Consider the following 27967-nt stretch of genomic DNA (forward strand, 5'->3'; position numbering starts at 1 on the left):
TAAAAATATTATATTCAGAATCTGCACTGTTTGAATAATTCAAGAATCTGAACAACTTTTAAAAACAGAATCATCCAAAATGTCTGCCAAATACATATTTGGTTAAACTTAGTAAATTTAAACACGTAAAACCTATTTCCTTCTATCCTAAATGCCAAAATCCATTTTCCAACCATAACCATGATGCACGATTTCACTATCACCAATCATAATACCCTTGAAACCTTAAACTCTAAACCCTAAAATCTCGTTTAATAATTATTTGATTTTTTATTTTTTATTTTTGAAAAATAAGCCTATAGATATTACTCTACCTCCAAATTTCTTACTTAGTTATCTACTTTTTACTATTCGTTTAAAAACCAAACCAAAATTTGAAAATTAAAAAAAAGTAGCTTTTAAAATCTTATTTTTATTTTCTGAATTTGATTAAGAATTCAAACATAGTACTTGATAAAGACACAAATCATTCTAATAAACGATGAGGAAATAGGTTTAATTTTCAAAAAATCAAATACAAAAAACAAAATGATTACCAAACAAAAGCCTAAATTATCTCAAAATAAATACATATTATTCAAACGATTTGTTTCCATTTATGAAATTCTTGGGAGGAGCCAGTGCAATGAAGGAATGAAGAAAGAGCGAAGGCCGAAGGTGACTGACCAACAATGGCGATGATGGAGGCAAAAGAGAGGAAGCAGGAAAAAAAAATGATGAAATGGTAAAAATATTACTGATTACTAAATGAACTTAAAGTACTAGGGACCATTAAAAAACATTTTTCAAACTTCAAAGACTGGAATGTCATTTTTAAAACCTCAAGACCAAACAGACACTAAGTACAAACTTAATTTAACTAATGTATCATTTTCAAGCAAGTTAACTGGCCCTTTAGAACGTCTCAAACCTCGTGGCCTAAAATCATTCCTCTTTTAAAGCTTTATAAACCAAATAGAAACTAGCATCCAAAAGTGTGTCCTTAAATCCGACATCAATTAGTTAGACCTAGCTCTATGAAGCTAACTGAAGGATATATATTCATTCTCATTGGTGGGAGTTTAACATAGAAAAGAAAATTAACTTTGACTGATAAAAAGGCCAGTGTCATCTCTCACATTAACACATTCTACCAACTAACTATAATGCAACCTGCATTATCTGCCCCACAAACAACCTGAGTTTTAAATGGAACGGTTTCATGTCTCATCACAAACTATAATAACCATTTGCCTATGATCCAATGGAAAAGGTAAAAATAAAAAATAATGAAAAGGATGACGAGTCTCCTTCCTTTTTTTCCTCATGAGATCAATAGAAGAAAACAAGTTGTGATTTGACAAGCCTTCACCACATGCTCAAGTCAAAAACTGCATAAAGAATGAAGGAGCTAGTGGTTAGCGTTTTGTGCAAATCTAAATTGAAATACACATGCTTGTAGCGCAAACGAGGTCATCAATAACCAGATGCTCTAGAAACAGTGAGCTACATAAACGACATATGAATTGACAAAACTTCCTCATTTTACAGTCTACAAATAGTGAGATACAGACCAGCAATATAAATAAACAAAGCTAACCTCAAAAAATAATATGGAAAACTCGTCGCTATTTGCAGAAAAGCAGTCAAGGTTGACCAAATTAAAGAGAGGAATGGAGAGAACGGGAGAGAGTATTCAAGCAAATTACTATTAGCTTAATTTTTGGCTTCAAGATTAACATTAAACAGGGTAATGTTCCAATTCATAACCACATGGAGCAACCAAAAGCACCAATGATTAAAGCAGTTAAGATTGATCCCTATGGTTTGGGGAGAGTTGGAATTTGATCCCTGTGGTTTGAACCCTTAGATTTTATCCAAACATAAAGACTATGTATAAGGTTTTATCAAACCATAGGGATGAAATTCTAGTTTACAAAACCATATGGACTAAATTTAACCCTCTAAATCTTAGAGTGGTTAAACCTGAAATAAAATCATATTAGAAGGGCGTAAAGAGGTGGTTACATTTCCTAATAATCAGAAGATGACATCAATTATATATAATTTCATTTCATTTTCAAGCAGAAAACCTACCAACTGAAAAGTTATTTAAATTCCCTCAGCTCTCACCTCTTTGCAATCAACAGGCCCTCCTAAGAACATTGTCAAATGCAATGCAATCTCATATTCCCTTGCACGTCCATACGTATAAGATTTTCCTAACGTTCATTGCATTCAAGTATCTCTATCGTCTATGATACTATCATTTTATCAGACAACTTCTAATGCACTGAACAAGAATCAAGTATGAAATCTTCCCCAATCCTTAATTTTATCAGAATATCTGGAAAAATATATCGATATAGGGCAAGCTGACCCTTTGAAAAGGATTAAGCGAGAGACAGAAATTTGGTTTGTTGTCATATTCTAACCTATATGGCAATTAACGAACCAACCACCAAACATGACCTATCCCAGCACTATCACTTATTTTGATCCAATTACTGCAGATATAGTTAGCTGAACAAGGTCTCAAGCCCTGAATATAAAAGCCTACACCCATCGTCGGTTATACATAGCTAAGGGCAAGCCGAAGAAATCATTGCAATTTAAACAAAATCAACCCCTTCTCAGCAGTATAAACAACTCACTCAAAATTCAAGATTGAAGCAGAGAGTTCACCTAACCCACAACAGAACAAGAACAGATCTATTTCACAATTAAAATAAATAAATAAATTTCAAGTGATACTCGAACAAATCGTATCGTTTCAATCAAAAAACACTAAAATTTCAAAACCCCACTAGAAGAATCAAGGTAATGGAGTTGGAAATACCTTTAGGGAATGAGCTAAAAGTCGAGCTTGAGTTCTTCTTTCTCGTCAGAAAGGTAGTGAAGAACATAGGGGGTGACTCGAATTACAGCAACCCAGACGCCGAACATAGCGACGTGAGATCGGAGCTGCTTGAGAGCAGCGGCCTTGTCGGGCTTACGCATAAACATTCCTGGAAACATTTTTCGCTTCGATTTCTTTGGTGTAAGCCAAACGGAGAGATTGGAATGATTGATCGAAAGTCTGACGATAAAACCCTAGACTCGGATTTGGGATTTGCTATCGTGTGGGTTTAAGGCCCAGCCCCACCGCTATATTTTCACGCTTTTTTTTTCCTCTCTCTCTCTTTTTAATTTGTGGTTAAATTAAATTTTGTCTATTTATACTTCAATTTTTAAAATGTATTTAATAAATAAAACTTTTTATTTGGTAGTGGATACCCTATAAAGCATAGACACAGATATGGATACAGGACATAAATATGATAGGATACGTGATACGTTAAATTCTAAAAAACTAGGATACGACTATACATTGAATAAACAGGTTTTTCTTAAAAAAAAAAAAAAAAAATGTTTGAGCATAAACAGATACTCCAAATCAGTGTCATATATGTATATGGGAAGTATGAGAGTATCGATATCTAATACAAATTCTCTATCTCACATGAAGTATCTCTATGTCATAGTTGGTACCTAATAAGTTTTCATTTCATTTTTTTTTTTTACATAAAGTTTAATCTTAAATCTATTATATTAATTATTTTTTTACAAAAAATGGATGTGTCGCAAATCTATTAGATATTTCACAGTTTGAGAACTTTTTAGACACAAAGTTAAAAGTTTAAAAATATGTTAAAGACTTTTTAAGATTTATGGTCTTTTTACCAATACGTTCATAGGTCAATACCAGAAATGACATATCATCTCTATCCCTATCCTTGTCCCCCATTTAAATTAAAACCATGCTCCTACGAGAATTTTTATTTAATTTCACATGGATCGATGATTAATTATTTGCTTGAAATTTGCAAGGATCGAGTTTCCTGAGAGAATTATTTGTCTTTTTTTTTTTTTAGAAGTAAGTAATAATTTCGGCCAAAATACAATTAATTTTATCCAAAAGTATACATGTAAATGAGCAATTCTAAGATCATATTTATTAAAATAAGAATTATATTTCTTAATAAAAAGACAATAATATATACCAAACTACGATTAAAATAAACGACCATAATTTTTAAATATTTAAATTTCAATACCACAACACATATTCCTCAATTTAAATATTACAAAAACATAGTCACATATATATGAGCCTTCAATTTAAATATAACATTTTAACATATATAAATATATAAATAAACATATATATATACACACACAATATAAAAGAAAAAAAAAAAAAAAAAAAGGAAAAAAGAGAATTAAATAAGTGGGGATGAGGTATACATCCCCATTTAGCCAACAACGAGAAAAGCCTCTTGTTTCTTTAATTTATCGTGTAAACAAGATTTTCCACTGGTTAAGTGTGGATCCTTACAAGACTCGTCTCTATCCTTTTATAGTACGTAGTCTTAAACGTTTAAGGACTCGTTTATAATTTAATATTTAATTATTTATTTTATTAACTAGATATGTTTTTCATCATTATTTTTTCCCTTAAACTTCATAAGATAAAATAATAAAATTATATCAATTATCATAACTAAACTTAACCAACTAATGTCAATCTGAACATAATTATGTGGATAAAATATTAATGATTATCTTAAGTGTTGATAATTTAATCACTGGTGACTGATGAAGGATAAATTGAGCTCAAGACCGACCAAAAATATTAATTAAAAAAAACCAACATAAAGCACAACATAAAGTAATACTAATTCGAGAATGAGAATACTCCTTTGATGAAAAATTTAGACTAAGTTTTGTTTCTACCAAAAACCTATAGGCCAAGTAGAATCTTAACTTGAAATTAGAAACCTCCCCATTAATAAAATGAGGAAAAAAAAAGCATAGTGATGATAAGAAGTGGGAAAAAAAATCATCATATTGAAAAATACTCCGACAACTCTACTATAATCTTATTCAATAATTTTATTTTCTTTAAAATATTAAACAAATATATATTTATAGAAATACGTGGCTAAACATCTTTAATGATAATAAAAACGACAAACTTAATCAATGATGTGAACTGATACACTTATTCGAAATTTAAATGTATGAAATTGGAATTTTATAGTTAAAATGGACAAAATTGTAAGTTCATAGTTAAAATTGATACAATCCGCTAAGTTTAAGATAAAAGCTATTTTTTTTAATTATATTTTTATATTTTACCTATAAAAAAACACAAGCTATAAAATCATATTTATATCCACAATAAAATAAATTAAGAGTTAGCATTATTCTTATTAGTTGGAAAGTTTCGTCTGGTAAAAATCAAATGAAAATGAAACCATGTCTCTACATCCATAAAAACATTGGTTGATGGAAAGAGATCGAAAAAAAAACGCTTCACTGTACTTTGTCATATTCATGCAAATTGAAAACTTTAAATAATTTTAAAAATCAAGCTCATTTACATATACTTTGTTCGTCTATATTTTCAATCATATCCCTAAATTTTAAATTTTGTATCAATTTCAACTAAAAAATAATAACCGTTTCAATTAGAACTTCGAACTTTCATAAATATATCAGTTTAAATCTTAAAATTTCAAAAGTATATGTATTTAAATTCCAACCTCTCATAAGTGTATCCAAATAAAACATAATGTAGAGTTAAATTGATACATTTATAAAAGTTTAGGGTTTAAGTTAATACAACTATTAGTTTATTGTTTAAGTTGATACAACTATTAATTTATGGTTTAAATCAATACAAATCTTAAAATCCAACGGTATAAATTGATATTTGTTGTGATTTTTTTAGTCTAATAAAACCTCAAATTCTAGTGATGAAAGTTATGTCAATTAACGTAACTCACTTCGCCCCATAAATTGATTCACACGCTCATAATTCTTAATTTATTTTTTTTTTAAAAAAAAAAACTTATATAATAGGTTAGGCATATTTTTCCTCTGTTATTTTTTCCTTTTATTTTTGCTATATTATCTACTATTATTCAATCATATCTAGTGAGAGGGAATTGTATTGGGTCCAACATATTTTTAGTGCTCCATTATGAAAAAAGGTAGGCTTCACATCAAAATCAGCTTTTGAACAATAAATAAAAATAGTTTTTTCATTTTTTTTTTGACTTTGTAGGTAGCAAAATGTTCCACACTCTAATTAAACATGGCCCTTTCAACAGTCTCCAATATTACTGGTTGTTATAAATCCATTCTATACTATCCTTTTCTTCACCAATCCAATCCAACAAACTATTTTTAGAAATTTAAAAAAAAAAAGATTGATAAATATTTATAAAAATTTATCCGTATTTTTTATGACTATATAAACTTTTATTAGTCTTTATAAAAAAATTAAAAATTTATATATTTCATTTGTTTTTTAATTAATAATGTAGTATTTTGTTTTACGTATGAATGGGTTTTGCTTTTTGGCATCAAATTTCATGGAAGATCTCTGCTCCCCTCTTCTGTGGGCCACCACATTTTACTTTCTGCTCCTCTGTGGCTCACTTATACTCAATATCTCCAATCACCATCTACCACGTGGCTCCTTAATATATTTATTGTCTTTTTTAAGCCAAAAGTTTCCATTTAATTGACTAGTTTTTGTAATATAACTATTCCATTCATATTTAATCATATGATATCACTGTAGCATCATAGAAATTCTCGTTAAAAAATTTCAATCCTTGTTATTAATATATATATATATATATATATATATTACTACTTTCTATTTCTATACCTTTTCTGCCAATTTCGTTCTTATAATTATTTGTTCTCTTTTAAATTTTAATTTTGTCTTAATACAACTTTTAGATTTTTTTTATTGTTAATAAATGTTGTGGAAATAACTTGACAAAAGCTAAAAAGAAAAGGGAAAAAAAATACCAAGGAATAAACATAATTGGCACAATTGCTCACATTGAGGATGTAGGTCCCCACTCAAGAATCCTTCTAAATGAAAAATCCTAGGTCAAATCTCACATAAATACCCTATTTTAATTTCTTGAATGCAACTTTTGCTTACTCTCTAAGATCTTGCTACTTACAACACTCTTGAAACTTTGATTTAACTTATTAAAAGTTATTTGATGATATATCATGTATGTCACTTCATAACCCAACTTAAAATTCACCACATGCAAGCCATGTGCAATTTTCCCTACTCCAACTCGTGCTTCTACACTAGAATATGTTAAATATAACAATTTTATGTAAAATTGTCAAGTAGAAAATTAATATTCAATTCTACAAGAGAATACAAAAATGTAATAAGAAAAATAATTTTTGATGTAATAATATTAATATTAAGTGACATGGAAAGTACTGGATAGATTATTATATTTTATATGAAGTAGGCGATTTCATTGAAATTTGAAAAATTAGACAAAAATATTAAACTATTTACAGAAATAACAAAAAAAATATTCATAAACTTCTATGAGCGATAGACTTATATCAAAATCTATCAAGTGAGTGAAAAAAATTAAAATTTTACTATTTTATATAAATAATTTGACTAACTTTTCTATTTTAAAAATTTCCCATATGATTTTAAGACAGTAGAAAGAAATGGAGGGGATGGTGAGGTGGCAATAGACATGAAAAATTGGAATGTGATGGACCGTAGAAGATGAAAACTCGAGGGGCGTTAAATTCGTGAAAAGTGACGTGTCACTCATCCAAGGTCCCCGTCGACAAATCGCATGGAGGACCTAACAAAAAGAGTCAAACCATCCCATTAAACCTCTCTCTCTCTCTCTCTCTCTCTTCTCTTCCATTAAACCCTCTTCGCTCTGCAACAAAACTCACTCCGTCCGCCATTGCTGCACCTTCCATGCCGACCGCCCCTTCCCCTTCCCCCTCCCCTTCTCCTTCCACCGCCGCCTCCGCCGCCAATTTCCCTCCCCCTTCCTCCTTACAGCCGGCGAAGCTCCCCGTTGACTTCAGTCCTCCTCTAATCGCCATGGTTGTCGTCATCGCTACCGCCTTCCTCATCGTCACTTACTCTCGCCTAATCTCCCGTCACCTCATCCCTCCCATTCTCCACCTCCTCCGTCTCCACCGCCGTCGATGGCGCCGGTGGCGCCGCCGACGTCGACGCGCCCGATCTTATCTCCCGTCCTCATCTGGCGGTGACCTAGATTCACTCCCTTACGATTCGCCTTTCTTCGAACCTACAGATGGCTTCCACGTTTTCTCTCCGTATGGTCTTGACGAATCCGTAATCAAGACGATTCCACTCTCTGTCTACACTGCTAAAAGCCGTGACCGTGAGTGCGCCGTTTGTCTTCTGGAGTTTGAAGACGACGATTACGTCAGAACGCTTCCGATTTGTTCTCACGCGTTTCATGTTGATTGTATTGATGTATGGCTTAGATCACACGCGAACTGTCCTCTCTGTCGCGCGGTAGTTTTTAGACCGGAATCTCCATTCACGCCGGTTATGGCGGCTAGAATCCGGCCAAGCCTTGATGATACGATCTTACGAAGCATCGTATTGGAGCCGCTTGTTGAAGGCACTATTCCTAATCGAGATTCTTATCATGCGACGGAATCGGAAATTACTCCCTGTGTTGATGAACCACGGAATAGCAATTCCGTGGACGATCAAATAAACGGACGAGATTTCTTACTGAAGCGATCGTATTCATTCGGATTCGAACGAAGCTTAGCGTCGGAGAGAATGATTTTGGAACCAGCGACTACATCTCCGTGGCGGTACCGTCGTGGAAGCTTCTGGATGAAACGTCCGTCGCCGTTCGGATCTCTACCAAAAGCGAGAGTGTTCTCGTTCCGATACTACAGAGGAATGAAATCGCCGTTCTTCAGACGAAGAGGAGGATTCTTTCCGCTATCGGAATCAAGCTGGAGATTCTCCAACGGCGTAGGCGGAGGTTCATCGAGACGGAGTAAGTCAATGACGAGTCCTATGTTTCTCCGATCGTCGGTAACCGGCGGAGGAGCGGCGACGTTCTCATCAAGCCGGTTGAGATGCGGAGATCCCGAGGCGTTATTATCACCGGAGAGATTCAACAGAAGATGAGAGAAAAAAGAAGAGGAAAACATGAAAACATGAGGACACGTGTGCGGTTATGATGAGGGGAGAAATGGACGGCGGGAGATAGGTCGGAGGGAGGAGAGAGAATCGGCGGCGGTGGCGGTGGAGAGAGAGAAATTTGGGGAGATTTTAATGCGAGGTGTCTGGCAAATTTTGTAGAGGTCATTAATGGGAGGTGGGGAGAAGCATTTAATGAAAAATTGACGAGAGAGAATACGCAGTTTCTCTCTCTCTCTCCCTTAACTTTAATCGATGAACCACTGCTCATATGAGGTTAAATCCCCACTCCAACCAATTTAATGCCCAATTTTCCCCATTTACTTCCTCTTCTTCACTCTTTTATTTTTGCTCATTGGTCCCTCTAAACTTTTCTAAATTACAATTTTGGTCCTTAGACTATTTAACTTATCTAATTGGTTCTAAACTTTATAAAGTACCCAAGACATCTCAATCAATTCCGAAAATGTTAGGAATTTTTTAAAGTTAATTGATTTTTTTAGTATATTTGAGGTAGCGGAATCGAACCACAAATCTTCTAATGGTTGTATAACAAAATTCATAATTTTTATTTGTCTGGCAGTATATTTTGTTAGATATAGAATTGAATATCTAAGAATATTATATATATTTTAAAATTTTATAAATTTATTGAACACATAATTGAAACATGGAAGGAATAAATTTTAATTTAACTTTTAAACTTCTCCCATTTTTTAGGGAGGAAATTAAATTTTCATCTTTTAGGAAGAAAATATATAGTGTGGCTTAATAATATTATGGATTCTTAAAAATGTTTTTTTTAATGTATTCGTGGTTAAAGCTTATTAAATTAATTTGACTGAGTTTGTATGATATAGTACAATCCTAAGTAGGATAGTCATATAGGCAAGTTGTTAATTTTGACTGGATTTATATATTATTTATAATTTTTGTACATGAACTAGGTAGGCATACTATTTGTGGAAATGAAATTTATTTAGTGGTATTGGTATGATTTCTGATAGAAGATTCAATCCCTCATTCCATAGTTATTATAATAAAAAAAAAATATAGGCATACCGTCCATATATATAATTTCAGAGAATTTTTTTTATGCCTATGTTTTAGATTTAATTTTTATTTGATCCGTAGATTTCAAAGTTTTACGTTGTCGGTCCTTAAATTTTGAGTTGGATTTAAATTTAATCCTTGGATTTTTAAATGCTCCAACTTTACCTTTAAATTTTGTTTTAATTTGGTCCCTCGGCTTCATTGATTTTTCATTAAATATTCACTTTTCATCTTTAGTATTAATGTCTAATAATTAATTTAAGAGAATTATAATTAATTATATTTTACTATTTTTCATCACTATTAAAATTAAATTTAAAACTTCACTTCATGATTACTTTAAAATAATTAATCAACATTAATGATCATGACTAAAAGTGAAGTATTCTTTTAAACAAGGTTAAAAGTGTAAATTTTAAAATTTAGTGATCAATTTCAAACAAAACTCAAATTTTAAGAGTATAATAGTATTTTGAAATTTACGGGCTAAATTGAAACCAAACTAAAGTTCAATGACTAAATATGTAACATTTTAAAGTCTAAGGACCAAATGACAATTAGAACAAAAAATTTAGAGACCAAAAAGATATTCTTCTCTTTTAAATATAAGTCAGTACTAAATTTACTAAATAAGCGGGTTTGAGATTGTTTTTTGGAGGGATAGAACTGATTATAGAAAAATCTTAACCGTTTTTTTCTTTTTTCTTTTTTAACTTTTGGTAAAAAAAAAAAATGAATTAAATAAGTTAAAATCATGCTTGAAAACAAGATAATTTCACACCTATTTTAAAAAAATCATGTTTAAAAACTAGATAATTTCACACCTATTTTAAAAGTAGTATCCTATTAGCTCTTGGATTCTCCTAAAATTAGGTATAGTTTTAAAGAATATTTTGTTTTCAACTTTATAATTTAAAACCAAGATTTATTAGGTTTAAATCCTATTTTGGTCCCTAAATTTTGAATATGGTTCTATTTTGGTCTCTAAACTTAAAAAAAAAAAAAAAAAAAAAAAAAAAAAAAAAGAATCATTTTAGTCTCCAAACTTTTAAAAAGTGCTTATTTTGGTCTCTACTATCAGTATTTTGTTAACTCTTAACCATAATGATGAGATTAAGGGCCCGCTTGGATAAAAAAAAAGTGTTTTAGAGAACTCATTTTTATTTAAAATTTTCAGCAAAAATTATTAAAAATACTCTTCAAGAGTTATTTTGAATGGTCGTCAAATACTTTATTTAAAAAAATATTAAATTAAACACTTGAAAATGCATTTCAAACACACCTTGAAATTTTAGATGACTAGACTACCAAATATGTTAGTTATAGAAAAAAATCTAGGGCACCAATTTTGAATTAGGTGATAATATATAAGACCATTTTTCTATAGGAGATTTTCAAGTCATTTTGGGTCTAGAGATTTTGGCTATTCACAATTTTGGCACTTGATTGAAGATATTTTACTTCACCTTTATCTCAATACATGTTAGATGCAATTTCATCCTTAAACAGAACTTACCTTTAAAAAGTTAACATAATCTAAACAATAAAGATCAAAATAATCATTTTTAAAAGTTTAGTGACCAAAATAGAATAAGATTCAAAATTCACAGACCAAAATAAAATTTAAATCTTTATTTTATATATCTTTCAATTTCTCACCTAATCAAATATATTTTCTAATTTTCATGAGTTGAATGCATGAATTTCTAAAAAAATATACAGTATTTTTTAAAAAATAAAGTTATTTCCTTGATATTTAAAAATTAATCTATATCAAACAAAATAAATCATTATAAATAATTATTTAAAATTTAAAATTACAATATATATATATATTTAGAAGGTTATTTTAGTTACTATATATAAAATAAGTTGTTTTTGTATTTATTTACCAAACACTATAACCTACATTTTCAAGTTTAAATTGAAATTTACTCATGATCGACAAAAGGGAAATGGAATAATGAAACTTTATGATCCAAGATCTCAATTTAATTCATTTAAGATTTTTCTAAAAGCAAAATTGTCAATAATTGTTTCAAGAGCTACCGGGATCTCAAACTAAGCTTTAATCGAGCAATTTTGAGTTAGTAGCCTTTCCTTTGTGTAATTTTGTGCTTTGAATTTCAAAAGTAATTTTAATTTTTAATTGTTTGAAAGTAAATATAAATAATCTTTTTTAAAATTTATATATTTTAGTTGAAAATTAAAAAAATCAACGTTTTTGTAGACAATATGTGCAGTGTGGATCGAAATTCATATTTTAAAGTCAATACTACATGTTTATGTTAGTTTACATGTAAGTTTAGTTATGTTTATGTTGACTGAAATAAATAATATTTACTAACGTCGACTCTTAATCTTAATTTATTCACAACAATTAAATATAGTAAAGTTGCATGAATAATTCATCTTAAAATTTTGTACCTAAATACGTTACTATTCCATTTGACGTCTTAATGAATGGGTTATATTAAGTTAAATATAAATTTAATCTCTAAATTTAAATACTCGTGTCTATTTGATCATTTAAAATTCAAAGTATGTCTAAAAAATCTCTTTAACTTTTAAATTTGTGTTTATGTGTTAAAAAAAAATTAAACATCTAAGTTTGTATTTCAATAGACCCCTAAATATCTACTTATGCATCTTATAACTATAGATCATTGACCTATTCACAAATCTGCACAACAAAAAATTCAATGTTTAAGGTCTTGTTATCTATATATATATATAAAGGACTGTTAATTATAAAATTGAAATTTCAATAAAGTTTAAAACTATTAAATTTTACGTAGTAGATTATTAAAGGGCAAATCTCAATTAACTTTGGGGATTGCATCCATTTAAACAACAAACTAATATTTGTATCAATTTATTCCCTTAACTTTCACAAGTATATCTATTTACACATTCAATTATGTTTTATTTGGATAAACATAGTGTGAGACCTGTAAATTTATTAATTAAACCTCTAAACTTACCCAAGTGAAACAATTTAGACTTATTTGAAAATTATCCATTCAAATTATAATAGTCAATTTTGTTGAATCCACATTTGTAGAAATATACACATGTATACAAATTTATCCTTTGACGATTTTCAAATATAATGCTAATAAAGGTTCTAAATCGATTCACTTATAACAATTTCTAAGTTTAATTGGAAAAATTAAAGCCCATTTGGTAGCCATTTTTTTTTTCTATTTTTTATTTTGAAAATTAAACCTATAGTCATTACTTTCACCTCCAAATGTCTTCTTTTGTTATCTACTTTTCACCCATACTTAAAACATCAAGTCGAAATTTGAGAATTAAAAAAAAGTAGCTTTAAAAAAATTGGTTTTATTTTGGAATTTAGCTAAAAATTCAACCATCATACTTTAAAAAAAAAATGTAAATCATTGTAAGAAAGGTAGATGAAATAGACATAAATTTCAAAACCAAAAACAAAAAAACCAAATGGTTACCAAGACCCAAATGTTTTATATGATATTTTTCAAACTAGATCTGATTAATATATTCAAGGTTTAAATTGGTATACTTATGAAATTTCATAGTTTAAATTGATGCAATTTCTAAAATTCAGTATTTAAATTGATATAATTGTTGATTTATAATTTAAGATACAATCTCAAAAGTTTAGGAATATAAATTGATATTTACCCGTTTTAAATCGTAAAAGAATATTAACATTGCAAAAAAAAAAAAAAAAGTAATATACAATTTTAATTGGTGAATTGTCGCAATCAAATTGGAAGAACAAAAGAAATTAACGAATGTCGAATGGGGTGATAAATAAATCCTGAGTGAAAATGCCCAACCAGTTGGTACTTCAAAAACAACAAATACAATTAAAAATAAATAAATATATAATTGCGGTGGGGCCCTTTGGCTCTACCAAGATATCCATGCAACAAGATCTAGCATTAAATTTGTTGCTAAATATAAAATTATAAGGTGAAACTAATTAATGATTCCTCATTTATTATATATCAATATTTGGTAGATGCATTATTTCTACCACTTTATTGTTGTTTTGGCCTCCCTCTTTTCAATCTAATTTTAGATTCTCTACTCTTTTTTTTTTTTTTTTACCAAATTAAATAAATAAACTTTTTGATTAACTAGTGTTACAATTTTTTACTCATAAATCTTGAGTTTAGGCCACATTTATCTAATGAAAACATAATAAATCAATGGTAGTCCGAGAAGTGGGCCCCATTTAATTACGTTTGTGTTATTTACTCGTGTTTCGTATACGACATATGGGACCAATTTCCAAATATGTATAAAAAATGCAAACTAGTTCATCAGCAGAGAGTGCTCAATCCAATTGTGTTTGGAAATTACGTTGATATTGTTAGTGTTACTATTATGGTTAACGTTACAGCATGTCACATTTACTATTACTATTAAGACCCCAAACGGTAATGGTGTCAATAACAATAAATGTGATAAAAAAAAAACAATCAAATTATGTTTGCTATTGTGGTCCATTATGCTTGATTTATCAATGAAATCTCATTAACACCACCAATATTCATTACGAATCGATAAACATATTCTCAAAGCATATATGAATTTTCTTTTAATTTCATATGAAACATTAACATACTATAACTTTTCTTTACTTTTAACTAATGTAAAGCCCTATTCACATTTCTAACCATTTTTGTAAAACCCATTTCTAACCAATTTATTGTTTAATTGTTGTTAAAATATCATGGTATGATATTTTGAGAATGTGATGAACATTTTTATAATGATCTAAAAAAAACTTCATAGAGGAATGTTTGAAATAACAGTTAGGTTGAAAATAAATAATTTATTCACAAATATTTATTTTAGCCTGCATTATTTACCATCACATTGATGAGAGAGATCATGATAGAGAAAGAAAAGTTTTGTCTTTTATCCAATTTTACCTTGTCTTGAGTTAAAAAAACAAAAGGGGTGGAAAAAGAAAAGTATATTTATAGATTTGTATTTTAGTAGTTTTTGTTGTTTTTTCCCCATCTCATGTGTAGAGGAAGACAAATTAACTTTGACCAAATCACTGTTCTTTGGATAAAACACCCAACTTCTTGTAAAATGATAGTCCAACAATATAAAGTGCCTTCCCTTTCAAAGTACTATTATGATTGGAGGGGTTTTTTTTTCTTTTAAATTCATTTTAAGAAAATGATAGGATCTTATTTATTTATTTATTTTTGAAGAAATATTTCATTTAGCCTTGAGGACAATATGATTACAAATGTCTTTAGTAACTAAAGAGACAATCCAATTTGAAAAAGAATTACACTAGATTTTGGTTGTACTATATCTCCTAGCTCTTACTGCTACTTCATGAGCAACAGAATTGAAGTTTCTCTTATCATGAATAAAATAAGTTTCCTTAAAGCACAAAGCAAACTCAAGAATTTTCTCTACCAAACATTGAACTTCATAGAAGGAAATGGTGGATCAATTGAGCAGATTGACAGCTACTAAGCAATCAGATTCAACAATTACTTTTAAAAAATCCTCTGCAAAACGAGTGGCAAAGTCCTTCCAAAATCGTCGTCATCTCAGAAATTGGGGGATCAAAGATAACATTTAGGCATTTCAATGATAAAGTTTTCAATTCTCCTGGAGAATCGGGATAAACGAATCCAATACCAAGCATTGAAAAATTCTCACGCCAAGATGCATCAACATTTATTTTTATCAATTCAGACGGAGGACAAATCCACTATGAAACTTAGGATCGATTGCACATCGAAAACAAAATGTATAATGTGCGAACAAATGAAGTATCATAGTACTATAACTTTTTCTCAAAAGTTGAGTGTTAGTTGGACTACAACTAATTTTACCGATAGTCATGTAGTTCAACTAAACAATATCATGTAGTTTTTTTTTTTTTTTTTTTTAAAAAAAATTATTTCCTTTCTTTTCTTTTTCTCTCTTATTTTCTTTTTTTTTTTTCACTATTTTTTTTTCTAATATTTTGTCATTTAAAGAATACATTTTCTAAGACTATATTCTAAAATAACGCCCCCCTTCGATAATATCAGTTTCAAACGTTGTTTTCTCACATTGTTATTTTAAACAAAATAGTATTGTGTTGTTGTACTACAAGAAAAAGAGACTCTCCCGATACCTAAAACCACTGTCGGGATATGGGTTCTCACCGACGACTTAAGAGAAGCATAAAAAATTAGGAATAATTCCCCATGTCATATATTAGTCGTCAGGAGATTGGAAATATCTCCCGACGGTAGGACAACACTCGTCGGGAGTTATCGAAACTCTCGACGGATTTTTCCACGGCTATTGAGAGCCTTCGGGAGATCCTGTATAAAATCCCAAATCGAAGAAGGCAGATCAATGAGATAGAGGTCGCCCGACATGTTTTCATTCGTTCGGTCAGCCCGTCACCGCCACTGTTCATCATTCGTTCGACCAGCCCCATCGCCACCGTTCTTCGGTCACTCGACTCATCTTCATCCGTTTGGTCAGCCCACCACCACAGATGTTCATCGTCTGTTCGACCAGGCCCGCCGTCGCCGTTCTTCGTCTTTTGTCGATAATGTCTTCTTTCTATTTTATACTTTTTCCACCGTCGTTCTTCGTCTTCTTGCTATTTTAAAGTTCGCTATTTTAAACTAGTGGCTTTCTCTCCTTGAGGAGTCTGCCTTCTTCTTCTTATTTGAATGTTTATGTGTAAAAAAAAATATACATGTATTCTTAAAAAAGTGTAGAAAATATTAGGTGTGTAAAAACCCACGTTGTTTAGGTCCTACCAAAATAAAGATATGGAATAAGATTGCTTAAATATACAAAGAATAAAATTGTAAATCTCTAAATTAGCTCTACCTTCAAATTTTGAGGAATCAGAATAGAAACCTTTTAGATTTTAGGGACCAAATTGAAAGGTGAGTATAAACATAATATTCTTAAAATATATATATTTTTATTTTTTAAATCGATATCAATAATACAATCAAGTTCAATAGAAAATTAATGTATTGTACGATTACTTTTTATCAAAGATTTTTTTCATTCAATGGTATGCAAGGTGGGATATTTGAATGTCTTTTTACAATGTTTCTTGCTTAGACTTTTGTTAGAGAAACCAAATATTTAAGTCAATTTCAATGTATTTTTTAATTTTAAGTGAAATTAGTATGTATCGAGTTTCGATAATACTTCATGCTGTTTGGTAGATAATCTAGATTTTGTTTAATGTTCTTAAATTCATTAAGTTCAGGAATATATGTTTGGTAAACAATTTGGATATGATGATATGAACTTTTGACACTTTAGTTAATACAGGTTATTGTTTTAGATTACAAGTTGGTCAGAAAAAGTACTTTATTTTAAAGGATGAATAAAGAATAGATCTAACTAAGGAATAAGTTAAGTTATTAGTGGAGTATGGAGAAAGAGTATCCCAGTTTTTAGATACAACAAAGTTTCATGTTAATGATTCCGAACAGATAAGATATCCATACAAGAAATGTATAAATTCATTTTGGGAAAAATTAGATGTTGTGTAGCAACATCTATTAACATATGGAATATCTTCATCATACTGTGAATGGGTATATCATCAAAAGCTAGTTAACTTATTTAGAGGTTTTGAAAGTCATACAACTCATTTAATACATAATGTTGAAGCCGATAGTATAGAGGGTAATGTTGTTGAAGAAAATGAGGATTTGAATCTTATAGACGATCTACAAGTTTCAATTGAAAGCGAATATGCAAATTAAGAAAGGATTGAGAATGAAATGTCCTCTAATGGTCAAGAAAGAGATCCCACGAACTTATTCGATGATTTAATGACTGAAACACATAATGAACTATACCCTAGTTGTTCGCAATTTTCGTCCTTGAACTTTTTAGTGAAGTTGATGCATATCAAAGTTCTCAATGGCTGGAGTAACAAATTGTTTGATATGTTGCTGGAATTGTTAAAAGCAGCATTTCCAACTGGCATCACTATACCTCATTCCTTTTATGAAGCTAAGCGAAAGTTACGTAATTTAGGCCTAGATTATGAGTCTATTCATGCGTGCATATATAATTGTGTATTGTTTTAGAAAGAATTTACAAATTTGCAACAATGCCCCGTTTGTGGTGAATCTCGATAAAAAGTTAATATGGCAAGGGTAAAAAAATACAACATAAGGTATTGCGTCATTTTCCATTGATACCGAGATTGAAGCGATTGTTTGCATCAAAGAAGGCACTTCCGACATGAGATGACATAAAGATAAGCGAGTTGAAATGGAGGATGTGTTACGCATCTAGCTGATGCAAAGGGGTGGAAACATTTTGATCATGAATTTTCTCATTTTGCTTTAGATCCCTGAAATGTTCGTTTGGGATTAGATTCAAATGGGTTCAATCCATTTGAAAATATGAGTACTTCTTATAGTATGTGGCCTGTGGTGATAATCCTTTATAATTTGTCCCCTTGGAAATGCATGAAGGAAACAAACTTCTTCATGTCTTTGCTCATACCTGTTTCAAAATCTCCTGGAAAGGAAATTGATGTTTACTTGCAGCCGTTGATTGAAGAGTTGAAAGACTTATGGACTATTGGTGTGCGAACTTATGATTTTGTTACTGGTGAGTTTTTTCAACCATATGCGACCTTATTGTGGACTATTAATGACTTCCCTGCGTACGGTGAGTTATCTGGGTGGAGTACAAAAGGTTATCAAGCATGTCCTATATGCAAAGAAGATAATTCGTCCTTCGGGATAAGAGGGAAAATATCATTTATGGAACATTGACGTTATCTTCCAGAGAATCATAGTTGGTGCTGAAGTAGAAAACATGATGAAAAAGTTGAATGTCGACCTCCTCCTATTGTAATGAATGGAGAAAAGATCCTACAACAAATAAATATGTTGAACTTTTCTGTGCTTAGTAAACATCCATCGAAGTAAGATAAAACAAAAATGAATTCTAAAGTGGACTAAGAAAAATATTTTTTTTCCAACTTCTATATTGGTCCAGACTATTGTTACGACATAAATTGGATGTAATCCATATTAGAAAAAACATATGTGATAATTTGGTGGGCACATTGTTAAATATTGAAGGAAAGACAAAGGATACAACGAACGCTTGATTAGACCTACAAGATTTGAAGATAAGAAAGGACTTACACTTGATACAGTTCGAAAACATATTTGTAAAACCACATGCAGCGTACACATTAACTAATAGTGAAGAGATTTCATTTTGTAAGTATTTGAAATCAGTGAAATTTCCTAATGGATACGATGTATGAATGATAAAGATGAAAAAATATCGGGGCTGAAAACACACAACTATCATGTGTTGCTTCATAGACTACTTCCTATTGGTATTCGAGCATACATATCGAATAACGTATCCACTGCTATTGTTGAATTATGTGCATTCTTTCGCGACAATATGTGTAAGTGATTTGAACAGACTACAAGCAAACATCATAGTCATACTTTGTAAGTTGGAGAAAATATTTCCACCTGCCTTCTTCGATGTAATGGTACACCTTCTTGGATGAAAGTTGAAGTTTTTTGTGTGTTCGTTGATATTTATGAAGTTTGAATATTTTGGGGGTGGGTAGAGTTTGATTATAATCGTTTTGGAGTTGAACTTGGAGGTTTTTTAGTGTTTTTGGATGTTTATGAGCGTCGAGAATGTTGTAGAGGGTGGGTGAAGTTTGGTTATACTCGTTTTTCCATTGAACTTGGAGTTTTTGTGCATTTATGGATGTATATGAAGTTTGAATGTTGTGGGCTGGGTTGAGTTTGATTATAATTGTTTTGGGGGGAAAGTTGGACCTTTTTGTGTGTTTGTGGATTTTATGAAGTTTGAATGTTGTGGGGGGTGAGTTGAGTTTGGTTATACTCATTTTGGAGTTGAACTTGGAGTTTTTTGTTTGTTTCTAGAAGTTTATGACATTTAAATGTTTTTGTTTTGTTGTAGGATGCTGTTCGAAGATGAGGTTGGAATGTTGTTGGAGATGCTGTGTTCCAGATGTTGTTTTCATGTTCTTTCTTTGTGTATTTGTGAAGACATATTTCTTGACGTTGTTTTCATGTTGTTTCTTTTGTGTATTTGTGAAAACATATTTCTTTTATAAACTATCTTGTAACTTTTCTCTATTTTAGGTAATAAAGAATAGTATGAACTTTGTTTGTTTGTTTTATTTCTTATGTGAACATGTTTGAGTTGGTTAATGATGTTATACAAGTTATTCAGATCAAATTAAAGAAAATTACAAATTATAAATTAAATAATTTTAAAAGAATGACTATCTCCCGATGGCTGGTCAGCCGTCAAGAGTTCAAAAGTCAATATTCAAATATTGAAATTGACGATGCCAGAAAACGATCGTTGGGAGTTATAAGAACTCCCGATGCCGTATATTGCCAGCTGAGAGCTCTTATAACTCCTGCTGCCATATATTAGGCGCCGTGAGTTTGTGCACTACTCCCGACGGTCAGTTTTGGGCATCGGGAGTTCTACGCCCAACGAATTTCTCCCGACAAACTCCTGACGACCAATACGTCGTTGGGAGATACCTTTCTTTGGCGATTTTAAGCGTTGGAAAAATGTAATTTCTTGTAGTGTTGGAAAAATAGGTATTATAAAATAAAAAATGAAATTGATACATGACGAATATATTATTAAAAATGATCTTAAGTTTTATTTTGTGCAAACCTTTGTTCAAATATTTATCATCGCATTCTTGTAATTATGATTTTAGTTTTACGGTAAGAACGCTGCCAACCTCTAAGTTTGGGGGTGGCAATGGTCTCGGAGAAGTGCGTTCATTATATTGCGATCCACGTTAAAAAAAAAAAAAGGTTGAAGTGAGATTTTGAGAATAATAACTCCACTGTCAACGCAATGAGGAAGCCCATGTTCATAAGAGTTAAGTTGAGAAACGCACTTGCTCGTAGTTGGATGTCCGCATGACATACGTGGGGGCAAGCCAAAACGAAGGGCGTAACCAGGTTCAACGCCACATTTGAATAAGCCATCGCAAAATTTTGAAGTATTTTTTAATGAATGCATTCTCAAAAGCTAAAGACAAAATTGCGATGAATGAATAAAAGTTTTTGAGCAAAGGCTTGCTAGATTTAACTTAGACAAGATCTTTTTGACAGCCAAAGTGGAGGAGAGCATTGCGGTGATGGTCAAAGGTGTGTGTAAATTATATTATGAGAAGCTGGTCATCGCAAAGGAAAGTATGAAGGTGAGTATAATGCATGCTTGAGGGCAAGCATGATTTTAAGTTTGGGAGTGTGATGACATGCAGAAATGCATGTCATCTTAGGCCTTTTACTTAGAATTATGAAGGTTGTTAGGCAGAATATGTGGCAATCATGATAAGAATTCACGAGAAAATGAGCTTGCGTCGATCAGCATGTCGAATCTCAGATAACCCATTATTTTGCGTTAATTATGTGTTCAATGTTTTATTTTTGTAGCTAATGCAGGAAATGAACGCAAACGCAGAAATCGGACCACCGCATGCGGAGAAACACTCCATCACAAAGGCAAACGCATCGATCAACGCATGGGTGTTGCGGTGATCAGCCACATGCGTCCATCGCATAGGGATTGGGCTCGTCAAGCGATTGTGGTCATTGTGTATTACGGTATTAAGCGAATGCGGCCATTGAATGATTGCAGCTGCGCGACAATGTAAACTAATGGGATCAACGCAAGGTAGGTGGAATGAACGTATCAACGCATCTACCTCGAGAAAATCCAAAAGATGATGTTAACATTTCACCTACCACGCCGTTGGTGGCAGAGGTTCAGAAAAGGACTAACGCGCTGAACGTCAGACTCAGAGCAGTCCAATTAATGTTGTCGGCGATTGAAGCTCTATAAATAGAAGTCGATGAGCTGAAATTCAGGTGATCCGGAGATTATCCTTCAACCGGGGATTTTCCCCCCGATCCATACAAAATGCGTGAGAAGACGCTTGAGAGTTATTCACCTCCTTCATCCATTCCGAGTGACAGTCGGAGCATTCGACCGGAGTTAGATCACGAGAAAGTCAGCTTCTCAGCCCATCCATGGCACCACCGGCAGCCTTGACGCACATCCGCTAGAAGCAAAGTTTTACTTCCAGCCGGTCGTTTCTTTTCCTTTCTTTTCCTATATTGTATTATATGATATTTTGAATTAAGGAATTAATACAATTTTTTTTCAATGCATTTCTCTGTTCCTTCGACTCCATCTCCATCTTCTTTACTTAGCATCTTTACTTTCATTGCAACACTTAGTGAGAGTGCTTGGGTATTGCATACTTAGTCATGTGGATTAGGGATATGAAACATGTAGCAACCTACCGAGAGGTATGCGTTGCGTGAGTGTGTGAGTAACCTTATTTGCTTAGTGTGAAGCTGCGGCAACGCCTGTCTTTAGGCTAACGCATTGCTTGTCTATGAGTAAAATCAACAACGCCAACTACCCGAGAGGGTAAGTGGTTGGTCACATTAAGAAAGGTATGCGTTGTTCACTAGGGATAGTAACAATATTACGTCAACCAAGTTCATGCGTTTTTCTTGCTTTATGTTGTGCCCAACACCCCTTTAGAGGTACTCGAGAGAGAGTCTAAAGAAAGAACCTAATGGCTCGAGAGAGCTAGGTTAGAATCTAGACTCGAGAGAGCGAGATTGGATCGGCATAAGCAAGAGATAGGGACTTAGAGATAAGCTCTGTTTGTCAACACTGCATCGCATGCACCCTAGGAATAGATATGATATTATGTGTTCGCATATTTGTGTGGATGTCATTTTGTTATCGCATAAATAGAAATAGAGGCTTATGCGTAGGCCCTGTAGACTTAGCACATATATCGCATGCGTTCTAGCAATAGAAGCCGTAACATTCGCACCGAAAGGTGGTTTACTATTGTATGTGTGTTACATGATCGCATTGGCTTGCGTTGACTAGGGTTTCCCTCGCAGTCACTCTTAAGGGTTGCAATGAAAACATCTCCGCATTTTATCTATTTTTCCATACATTTATTTCATGTAAAGGTTTGTCGTATCTCTACCTTTCATGCATATTCTCATTGTGTTGTCTGTTAGACAAGAGTAGGAGTAGGATTAATGTAGCAACATCCCCTCCATTTTTTTATTTAAACTGCCGCATGCACATCATCGCAAACATATAGCTACAAGTCCTTGTGTTCGACCTCGGATTATCTGAGAAATTTGCGTTCATGTTATACTTGGCATGAACGCAAGAAAACTTGTGGCAGGACGCATGGTCATCACATACATTCGTTAATGAATTTTTCATTCCAACACATGACCATCGATGCATGATTATCAATGTATATCTTAGGAACATGCATTGCATAATGCGTCAACGGGATTTTGGTTGTCGAGTAAAATTGACTTCTAATTTTCTGCCATCAAGTTTTTGGCGTCGTTGCCGGGGACCTGGCAGCTAAATATTTGTTAAGTTTTGTGTCTCTGTGAGCAAACTTTTTATCTTGGGTGTATTGCAGCTTGTGCGACCAGGTTGCAAATAATATTGAAGTGTAGGCGATGCGCTGAAAGCCAATGTTGACCCCAAGGTAGAAGGGCAATCGGTCGCAAAAGAGCTGATGGTGATTCTAAGCACATGACGGCCGCATGCGACCAAAAATTGCCAAAAATTCCAATGATTAAGGCAGCTTGACCCAAGCAGTTGAGAGCCATCTCCTGCATGGAAGACTCCTTGCGGTGAAAACACTCATACTTTTCCAAGGACGTTTTCTACTCTATCTTTAAATTGCTTTCTTAGTATAGGTTAATTTTATCTTATTTTCATTGTTATTTTGGATATATGGCTGCCTCCTTGGTTGTGGTACGTTCGCTCTTGTAGGTGCAACAATATGTCTCCTCAGTTCGTAGTTCAATGGAAGAATTCCTTTCACCCTTCAATGCATGGCTTCAATCACGTGGATTCCAACACATGAGCGCATGCGTTATTCTGCCTAAGGTCTTTTTTTGTTATCTTGTATGTCTTATCCTTTTGAAATTCTCTTTTTCCTGATTGCGTTCTTTTGCGATGTTTCTATGATGGTACGTATAGTTCACCGTATTTTCTAACTAATTAACGCAAGACATTCTTTACTTTTATTAGCTTCTTAAAATTTTGAAAATCTTAAGTTTTATTTTTTACAAACCTTTGTTCAAACATTTATTATCGCATTCTTGTAATTATGTTTTTAGCTTTGCGGTGAGAACGCTGCCAACCTCTAAGTTTGGGTGTGGCAGCGGTCTCGGAGAAGTGCGTTCATTATATTGCGATCAATGTTAAAAAAAAAAAAGGTTGAAGTGAGATTTTGAGAATAATAACTCCACTGTCAACGCAATGGGGAAACTCATGCTTATAAGAGTTAAGTTGAGAAAGGCACTTGCTTGTAGTTGGATGTCTGCATGACACATATGGGGGCAAGCCAAAACGAAGGCAAGTCGCCAGGATCAACGCATTAGCGTAAGTCTTCTGTCCTGCGCAAGCCAAATCAATAGAACAAGAGTTGAGTTGAATATGGAACGCAACCAAAGTTAGATGTCCGCATGACACACGTGGGCGTAAGCCAAAACGAAAGGCGTAACCAGGTTTAATGCCGCATTTGAATAAGCCATCACAAAATTTTGAATGAACACATTCTCAAAAGCTAAACAAAAAATTGCGATGAATGAATAAAAGTTTTTTAGCAAAGGCTTGCCGAATTTAACTTAGATAAGATCTTTTTGAAGAAGCAGCTAAAGTGGAGAAGAGCATTGCAGTGATGGTCAAAGGTGTGTGTAAATTATATTCTGATAAGATGGTCATCGCAAAGGAAAGCTTGAAGGTGAGTTAGAATTTCTTGAGTATAACGCATGCTTGAGGACAAGCATGATTTTAAGTTTGGGGGTGTGATGACATGCAAAAATGCATGTCATCTTAGGCCTTTTACTTAGAATTATGAAGATTGTTAGGCAGAATATGCGGCAATTATGATAGAAATTTACGAGAAAATGAGCTTACGTCGATCAGCATGTCGAATCTCAACTAACCCATTATTTTGCGCTAATTATGTGTTCAATGTTCTATTTTTGTAGCTAATGCAGGAAATGAATGCAAACACGGAAACCGAACCACCGCATAGACGATCGCATGTGGAGAAACACTCCATCGCAAAGGCAAACGCATCGATCAACGCATGGGTGTTGCAGTGATCAGCCACATGCGTCCATCGCATGAGGATTATGCTCGTCAGGCGATTGCGATCATCGTGTAGAGTTGCGGTATTAAGCAAATGCGGCCATTGAATGATTGCAGCTGCGCGACAACGAGAACTAATGAGATCAACGCAAGGTAGGTGGAACGAACGCATCAACGCATCTACCTTGAGAAAATCCAAAAGATGATGTTAACATTTCACCTACCACGCCGTTGGTGGCAGAGGTTCAGAAAAGGACTATGCGCCTAACGTCAGACTTAGAGCAGTCCAATTAATGTTATCGGCGATCCAAGCTCTATAAATAGAAGTCGACGAGCTGAAATTCATGTGATCCGAAGATTATCCCTCACCCGAGGATTTTCCCCACGATCCAGACAAAATGCGTGAGAAGAGCTTGAGAGTTCTTCACCTCCTTAATCCATTCCGAGGGACTACCGGAGCCTTCGACCGGATTTAGATCTCGAGAGAGTTAGGTTAAAATTTAGACTCAAGAGAGCGAGATTGGATCGACATAAGCAAGATATAGGGACTTAGAGATAAGCTCTGTTTGTCAACACTGCATCACATGCACCCTAGGAATAGGTATGATATTATGTGGTCACATATTTGTGTGGATGTCATTTTGTCATTGCATAAATAGGAATAGAGGCTATAGGCCCTGTAGACTTAGCGCATATATCGCATGCGTTCTAGCAATAGAAGCCGTAACATTCGCACCGAAAGGTGGTTTACTATTGTATGTGTGTTACATGATCGCATTGGCTTGCGTTGACTAGGTGGTTTAAGGGTTGCAATGAAAACATCTCCGCATTTTATCTATTTTCCCATACATTTATTTCATGTAAAGGTTTGTCGTATCTCTAACTTCATGTATATTCTCATTGCGTTGTCTGTTAGATAGGAGTAGGAGTAGGATTAATGTAGCAACATCCCTCCATTCTTTTATTTAAACCACCACATACACATCACCGTAAACATATAGCTACAAGTCCCTGTGTCGACCTCGGATTACCTAAGAAACTTGCGTTCATGTTATACTTGGCGTGAACGCAAGAAAACTTGTGGCAGGACGCATGGTCATCGCATACATTCGTTAACGCATTTTTCATTCCAACGCATGACCATCGACGCGTGACTATCAACACATATTTTAGGAACATGCATCGCATAACGTGTCAACGGGATTTTGGTTGTCGAGTAAAATTGACTTCTAATTTCTCGCCATCAACAGTAGGAACCGAATTAAATATTTTGAAATTGTAGGAACCAAAATAAACAATTTCAAAGTACAAGAACCAAAATCAATAGTATAGAGACGAAAGTAATATTTAAACTAAAGTTATTTAAATCTTGTTGTTGAAACTAATTAGACCATGTATACATGATATTTTATAGATTATATAATATTGTACGATAGTAATTATACAAGTAATTTAAGTAATAATGGTTGAGATTTAACTAAATATTTAGGTCTCGTTTGGTGACCATTTTATTTTTGGTTTTTTAAAATTAAGCTTATAAACGTTACTTTTCCACGTTAATTTTGTTGTTTTGTTATTTACTTTTTAGGAGTGTATAAAAAGATAAGCCAATTTTTACTAGAAAAAAATAGTAATTATTATTATTGTTATTGTTATTATTATTATTATTACGACAAAAGTTCAAGTATTTAGTTAGAAAAGAAAAAAACCACTACGAAGAATTTATGAGACAATTGGCAACATTTTAAAAAATAGAAAACAAAAAATGAAACAGTTACCAAAATGGTTGTCAGTAACTACAATTATTTTTATTGTTTATAAAACATTATAAAACACATTTTGAATGACTTTCAAAATTTATATCCAATTTATAAATATGTTTGTTAGCATTAAAAATGTGCTATCTTGCTCTTCTTAATTCGAGGTTGGTCCTAGATTTTACGTGTTTATTTAGTTATTTTATAGGTTTCGAGCACCTAATGGGTAGAAGGGGGCGTTTGTGACGAAATGAAGCTAAAACGATCCGAAACGAAACTTAATTGCATCAATCGGGAAAGAGAAGGTCAAATGACGAGTTCTGCCCCTGCCTTCACAACGTCGCGACACTGTAAGACAGAATGCCTCTTATTTGTGAAAATCACAAGCGCTTCGATGCTCTGAACCTGATGCACGTGAAATTTTCGCAATGCCACAGTGCCGTACCGTAGCGTTGCGGTACCATCATGATTTTATAAATACAAATTTTAGCAGCATAGTTCAGGGTTTCTCTGATTTATGCTAATTGGAACATGATTTCTCTTTATTTTTCTTCTTCTTTCTGTCCAATACACGTGTCGAATCTCTCCCCCTATTAGGAAAATACCTCCCACTTCCACGGTAGGAAATAAGCAAAAAAATAACAAAGAAATTAATTATAAGCAGTAAAACTAAAAACACAAGAATTTATGTGGAAAACTCAACTCTAAGAAAAACCACGAACCAGAAAACACCTATTATGTAAAAAATTATTAGAATCACACGGAGATCTTTCCCTGACCCTAGTTACAAAATCACTTTCTTCAAAGCTTTTGTCTACTCACACCATTTTTCTTTTTTCTCACTCTTAAAGTAAGAAAGGTAAAGAGAGAATTTAATTAACATGCATAAGCTTAAAGTTTTTTTCCCCCCTAATTGGGATGT

At 32.7% G+C, this 27967-nt stretch overlaps 2 protein-coding genes across 2 annotated transcripts; one reads left to right on the forward strand and one right to left on the reverse strand.

Moving 5' to 3' along the window:
* Positions 1 to 1228: 1228 nt before the first annotated feature.
* TOM6 (translocase of the outer mitochondrial membrane 6) lies at positions 1229 to 3120 on the reverse strand. Its single transcript, XM_039044925.2, has 2 exons — positions 2819 to 3120; positions 1229 to 1370 (listed from the first exon to the last, which is right to left on the reverse strand). Exon 1 carries the CDS (start codon positions 2995 to 2997, stop codon positions 2833 to 2835), a length of 165 nt encoding a protein of 54 aa, XP_038900853.1. The 5' UTR covers positions 2998 to 3120; the 3' UTR covers positions 1229 to 1370; positions 2819 to 2832.
* Positions 3121 to 7309: 4189 nt separating this feature from the next.
* On the forward strand, positions 7310 to 9342 carry LOC120089481 (RING/U-box superfamily protein). Its single transcript, XM_039046967.2, has one exon. The coding sequence runs from the start codon at positions 7799 to 7801 to the stop codon at positions 9005 to 9007; it is 1209 nt and encodes a 402-aa protein (XP_038902895.1). The 5' UTR covers positions 7310 to 7798; the 3' UTR covers positions 9008 to 9342.
* Positions 9343 to 27967: the final 18625 nt, after the last annotated feature.

This window comes from Benincasa hispida, chromosome 10, assembly GCF_027475165.1.
Source record: "Benincasa hispida cultivar pf3 chromosome 10, pf3_genome.v1.1, whole genome shotgun sequence".
Classification (NCBI taxonomy): domain Eukaryota; kingdom Viridiplantae; phylum Streptophyta; class Magnoliopsida; order Cucurbitales; family Cucurbitaceae; genus Benincasa; species Benincasa hispida.

Excerpts from the sequence above, each read along its gene's own strand:
- TOM6 (XM_039044925.2), bottom strand. The coding sequence starts at position 2,997 with ATGTTTCCAGGAATGTTTATGCGTAAGCCCGACAAGGCCGCTGCTCTC.
- LOC120089481 (XM_039046967.2), top strand. The coding sequence starts at position 7,799 with ATGCCGACCGCCCCTTCCCCTTCCCCCTCCCCTTCTCCTTCCACCGCC.